This window comes from Osmerus mordax, chromosome 28 (assembly GCF_038355195.1).
Source record: "Osmerus mordax isolate fOsmMor3 chromosome 28, fOsmMor3.pri, whole genome shotgun sequence".
In the NCBI taxonomy this organism is placed as follows: domain Eukaryota; kingdom Metazoa; phylum Chordata; class Actinopteri; order Osmeriformes; family Osmeridae; genus Osmerus; species Osmerus mordax.
In genome coordinates, this window is record NC_090077.1 from 4,387,850 (window position 1) to 4,394,034 (window position 6,185).

General features: G+C 47.6%; 1 protein-coding gene across 2 annotated transcripts; it reads left to right on the forward strand.

Annotated features, from left to right (window-relative positions):
• Nucleotides 1-1,784: 1,784 nt before the first annotated feature.
• On the forward strand, nucleotides 1,785-4,478 carry wdr54 (WD repeat domain 54). Of its 2 annotated transcripts, XM_067231482.1 has the most exons (9): nucleotides 1,785-2,039; nucleotides 2,280-2,342; nucleotides 2,421-2,487; nucleotides 2,779-2,835; nucleotides 2,998-3,125; nucleotides 3,455-3,555; nucleotides 3,717-3,879; nucleotides 4,027-4,101; nucleotides 4,347-4,478. In XM_067231482.1, exons 1-9 carry the CDS (start codon nucleotides 1,815-1,817, stop codon nucleotides 4,476-4,478), a joined length of 1,011 nt encoding a protein of 336 aa, XP_067087583.1. In that variant the 5' UTR covers nucleotides 1,785-1,814. The 2 variants fall into 2 exon arrangements, with proteins under 2 accessions (XP_067087583.1, XP_067087584.1); XM_067231483.1 differs by lacking the exon at nucleotides 2,779-2,835.
• Nucleotides 4,479-6,185: the final 1,707 nt, after the last annotated feature.

The following is a 6,185-nucleotide window of genomic DNA, read 5'->3' on the forward strand; positions in this document are numbered from 1 at the left end:
TATGCAACAATTGATACGTTTTGGTCATTCTTTTTCTCAATGCTGGGGGAGAGTGGTGCAGTGATACCTGAAGAGGGTGTTTGGGGGCTGTGGCATATTTAACAGACACACAACCTTGTGCCCAGGATTCTGTTGTTGACGGCAGGGGCTCCGAGTCCTCAGTCCAAGTGGGGGCATCTTCTGGTCCCTCCCCTTTGTCCTGATTCAGGAAGTTCCACTCTATGATGTGAACCAGTAGATCTCTGACCTTGGCCACTGTGAATGGCACTAGCTAGAGAGGAAACATGTGAATGGCCAGGGAGGGTACATTGTTAAAAAAAAAAGTTGCTAGACAAAGGATGGTTGTTAAAAATGACTTTGTTCAGACATGCAATTCTACTACTCATCGTCTTTCTGTTGCCTCACCTGGTTCTGAAGGTACACATCATAACACCTGTCCATGACATGACCAAGTAACTCATTCAGGATATCCATGACCGCCTCCTCTCCTTCCTCCTGCCCCTGCATGGACACCCAGTTGGCCTGAGTGAGGCGGCCAGGGACGATGTCCACGACAACATCAGGACTGTGGCTTGGTGGAGGAGGCTGTGCAGGAACTGAAGGGGTGCGCCCTTTCTCGGGACGAGTCTTTGACGCTGCACGGGACATCTGTGTTGGTACAGTTTGACTGGTGAAAATACAATGAATTTTTTAAAGAATGTAATTTAAATATTTACTTAATGGTTGGTTGATATTTATCATTCAATCCATGCCATTTAGAAATGGCTGTACCCAATACTGTTTATTTTGTTTTCTTTCTATTGTATTTGTCTACGTGCTTAATAAAGTAAGATACTTTTACTGTACAGAAGTTGAACACCACAGTGAAGCTACTGTAACTGCACTGCACTGTAACAATAATAGACTCGATTGACTTGTTTACGATAGCTATAGTTAAACTTAACAAGAAAGCATTGGTTATTCATTGTCATTCACACTGTTTACAAGTATTACCTTCAATGTAGAGAAAGACGAAAATGTTCCTCTCCCTACTTCTGCAGTTTATTTATAGTTAGGCAAGTTAAGGCGTTTTCAGAAAACGCTGAGATTGGGCTTGATCTTTATACTTTACCAGCACTTGTGGTTGCATAGCAACAACACGCAGTGTGGCTAGACAGAACGTGCTACGTAATTAGCACGTAATCTGTCACTATGGCTGCAGAGGACGCGCTCCCTAGGTAACTGTTCTTACTCATTGCTATGATAGCTAATATGCCTTTTGATTAGCCAAAACTATGTTATTCTGAATTCTATACATTTTCTATTTCTGCTTTCTAGATCAGACGATAACAATCCTTGCCTTGCTTGCTTGCTTTCCGTTTTGCGTAGACGTTAACTTAAGTTCGCAGGTAATGTTATCTTGTTAGCTAGCTGGACTAGCAGTAGTACAGTAGCCATCTGTTAAGGTTGTGTCTATACTAGGTCGCCAGCTAGCTCGACATAACACGTATAAGAAACATAGCCAACTTGCAAAATGTAGGATGCCATTTATTTGATCAGTTTACCAGTGCTAACAAAGTGGCCATGTGTGTTTTAGAGGTGTTGATAGGAATGATTGTAGCTAGCTATTCAAAAACGTTACCTGGTTGATACAAGTTGCTAGACTATGCACCGAGCTAGCTCAGATGGCAAGGTACTTTTTTGTGGGACCTAGCATTTATCCATCTCTATACCTTTACTGCACTAACACACTTTGTTTTACCTTTCTCCCCAAAAGTGTCAACACTAAGCCGACAGAACCGTGACACTCAACTGAACTCCTGTATCGTTTCAAGATGTACCACAAAGAGAAGAGCATTCAGATCAAAAGCAGCGCGTCCGCTCTGTACAACAACCTGAGTGTCCTGCGGATAGCCCCACGGAACCTCACCTACTTCTCTGTGGTCCATGCCAACGTGGTCAACATGGTCAGCGCGTCCTGGGACGGCCTCAACTATTCTCACCGCCAGCTGCAGTCTAAGGAGGGCAACGTTGCCACCAGCTCATCTCTCATTATGCAGGTAATGCAAAGGAGGCTGGCCTCTGTTGCAAATGACCTGACTCAAAAAGTAATCCACGTCTCTAACTGGCACATAAATACATAGGACCACTAGACTTCTCACTATAGTTAGCCTAGGACTATCCCAACTCTCGGAAATGTCTAGGGGCTTGTTTTGAAATTCCGTTGAATGATTCCCATGTGGTCTTAAAGTAAAAGAGAGATGCATATCTGTGTGTGAATTGTGTTTGCCATATTACAGGCCGCCTGGTGTGTCTTACCCTCACGTGAGCTCCTGGTGCTGACATCTCAGAAGGGCATTCAGGTAAGATGGCTCTGGTGAATGTGTCTCATGTGGTATGTGTTCCTAGTGTGTCTCAACAGGTGTGTGTGTGTGTCCCAGATGTATGAGTCTGATGGCTCCATCATGGTGTACTGGCACGCTCTCGACACTCCAGAAGCCCCAACAGGTAGCTCTGCAAACACACAAAGACACAAACACACACACACATATTCTCTGTAAAGCACAGACAATCAGTCCAGACAATCCTTTTGTCTGTAAGATAACTGTAAATGATATTATTATCTTGACTTTTTGGTTTGCCTGCTCCTAAGTAACATCAGAAACAGGCATACCCTTGTGGCTGTTTATCCCTGGACTGTTTGATTGGCCTCTGGGGTCCTCAACAGTGCTCGGTTTGTTGATTTGTGTGTGTGCGCGCCTCTCTGTGGACCACGTTGACTAACCCTGCGTGTTCCAGCTCAGGCCGTGTTCGCCCGAGGGATCGCAGCAGTGCGGGAAAAATACATCTGCGTGGGTACGTGCAGTGTGAACAACAAGGACACGGCTTCCCGCTCCCCTGCTTCCTCTCACGGGTCCCTCATTCTCTCCATCGCTCCCTCTCTCTCTCTCTCTCTCTCTCTCTCTCTCTCTCTCTCTCTCTCTCTCTCTCTCTCTCTCTCTCTCTCTCTTTCTCTAGGCGTGTCGTCAGGAGCCATCCTGGTGTTTGACGTTCCCAGCAAAGGCAGCAACATCACCCTGTCGGAGGTGCTGGAGGAGCACAAGGAGTCCATCACCGACATGGCCTCGGAATGTTCTGGAAGCCTGGTACACAGATCATCTCCAACTATATTTTCTACTTTAGTATTGTTTGGTGGTACCTCGACTTCAGTAATATTTGATGCAGATATTCCATCTGTAGATGGTCTATAAGTGCTCAATAGGCGCAGAATTAATTATTCATATTTGCTAAATGACTATAAATGATCCTTTACCAGTTAGTGAATATCAGTGTAGCTGCAGTAGACATTCTGTGATCTATAGGAGATCTTTGACCCATTTGGCAAGACAAGGAGGGCAAGCAGACAGTGGCGTGTAGCAGACCACTCACTGTGAGGGTGTGGAAGGTACATGACTCTTCTCCCCCCCCCCCCCAGGAGTGCATCGCAGACATGGTCAGTGCGGACGACTCGGGCCTCCTCTGCGTGTGGAAGTCAGGGGAGGACTTCCAGCTGCTCAACAAAATCCCCGGTTTTGAGTGAGCGCATTCCTCGACCCACCTCCCGGGGGTATGTTCTGGAACGGGTCAGGCTGGGATCATTACCACTGAGCAAACATCTCCCCCTCCCTCCCTCTCTCTCTGTCTCTCTCCCTCTCTCTGTCTCTCTCTCTCTTCCTCTCTCTCCCTCTCCCCCCCAGTATGTGCTGCTCCTCCGTCAAACTGTGGAAGGGGACGGTGGTGGCGGCCTATGGCACGGGCCAGATCCGTCTGTACGAGGCCGTGACGGGCATCGTGCACGTGGAGGTGAACGCCCACGCGCGCTGGATCTACTCTCTGGACATCGCCCCCTTCTCTGGCCTGGTGAGTCAGGAGGGGGAGAGGAAACGACTCCCATACTAACCCTACTGTACACAACCATGTCCATAATAGTGCTAGATAGAGAAAGCTAGGTGGGCGTTGAAATGCTAACTCCATCTCTTTTATAATTTTGTGTGTGTGTGCTTCTAGCTGCTGTCGGCCGCTGAGGACTCTTTTGTGAGGGTCTGGCACCTGACCATGACCCCAGAGAGCAACACTGTTGAGGTAAAAGCCCCTCCACGTCTGATGGCCTGAGGCACGGGTCCACAGGCTGGTCACTAGCAGACATGCAGGCACACCTCCTTCCTGCCGTCTGCGGTGGAGCACGCAGAGAGACACGGACACACACAGGACAAACTGGGCCCTGATTATCTTTCCCTCTCTCTCTGCCCCCCCCTCTCTCTGCCCCCCCCCCCTCTCTCTCTCTGTCTCTCTCTCTCTCTGTCTCTCTGTCTCCGCTCTGCCTCCAGATCGCCCACATGTACAACGAGTGTGTGACAGACACCCAGATCTGCGGGGCCAAGTTCTGCGACGGGGACGGCTACGCCTTCGCCGTGACGGGATACGACCTGAGCGAGATCATTCGCTACACGCAGGCCTAGGGGACTGGCGGGGGGGGGGGGGCGGGGGGTCTAGGCGTGTGAGTGTGAAATGCTAACAGAGTGTTTCACCGTCTCTGTTGGGACTGGAGAACGTGTGAGCTAGGAGAGACAGAATGTAGGAAACAGGCCGTTCTTTAGATTCCCCATCCACCTTTCCGGAGAAGACCGGTTCTAAAGCTTGGCGTCTCCGGGTGGTCCAATTGAACGTTGTAATCGTGTCGTCTTAAATCCCACAGTGTTAGGAGTACAGTATGCACCAGATGGACCAGGAACAACAGCAGTGAATTATGAATGGTTTGACATGGACCAATAACTGAGGCACTCCTTTGAGGGTTTTCGATTGGTTTAGGCGCGGTTCCATGAGCATATGTGAAGCCCTCTGTGACATTTCTTGTAAAAAAAAAGAAAGGGCTATACAAATCAGATTTGAGGCCTATCATTCGGGGACCAATCCCTATGGATTATTACACTGACACATCCTCTCTGCGTTCAGACTATCTGACCCGTGAGTGTGAAGGGGGAGAGACCATGCAGAGTTCTGTGCTGACATGGAAGGTGGAGACCACACTGTGAGCCGCGTACGTCGTGTCTCAGTACAGGATAGGACTGTTACAAGTTGGAGTAGGACGTTTACGTGTTCTGTACCTGTTGGATGTTGAAGGTGTGAACGTGGGACATTCCACATGGAGTTTTGTGTGACGTTCCTTCGGTTGACGTGCCGTTTTGTTGTCGTCACTTTTTAAACGTAACTATCAAACGAATAAATATTTATTGCACGCGACTGTCTTTTGTCTCATTTTGTTTGTTTTCTATGTAGTTATTCATCTGCTTGAGTTTGCTTAATTCAGAATTGGCATTGGGGGATGAATATTTGGTTTATGTAATCTTACTTTTTTCAACTACTTGACATTTCCCGGTTTGATTTGGTACCGTCATGGTTCTGTGACAATCCTGCCAGTAGATGGGGCTATTTGTCAGGTTTTCTGTATTCACCAACATATCCCCTATTTCCATGAGGAATCTCTTATCTCTAAGATAAGGTCATCAAATAGATGCTCCTTTACACAGCTGTCACCAGTCAAGTCACGACATGACTAGGAAGAGCTTTAGCCTCAACCTGAAAGGAACATGGATTCTGTGCTTGAAACTCCCAGAACTTCAGACCCACCTCACAGTAAGTTCTCTTCCTCTGCCAAGACACTCAGTAAAGTGGTTCGGGACATGGCAGAGAGATAAAGCAACCAAATGAGAGGTACATTGAATAAAGTCAGTTGGCTGAGCGGTGAGGGAATCGGGCTAGTAATCCGAAGGTTGCCAGTTCGATTCCCGGTCATGCCAACTGACGTTGTGTCCTTGGGCAAGGCACTTCACCCTACTTGCCTCAGGGGGAATGTCCCTGTACTTACTGTAAGTCGCTCTGGATAAGAGCGTCTGCTAAATGACTAAATGTAAAATTTAATGTAATAAATAACGGTGTACATTTTCAACGGGTAAACCTAGAACCTTCCTGGAGGTTTGAATAGGATGCAAGTCAAGTCACTTTCTCTTCTTCACAAACCTGAGCACTAATGTGAAGAGATGAATGCAACTTAAATCCTCTCCTCACCCGCTATCCCATAATAAAGCCAGGACAGTAACCTGGTTTACCATGTCATCATCATCATCTTCCACACGACAGCTTAACTGTTCCCCTGAGGCGCAGGTGTG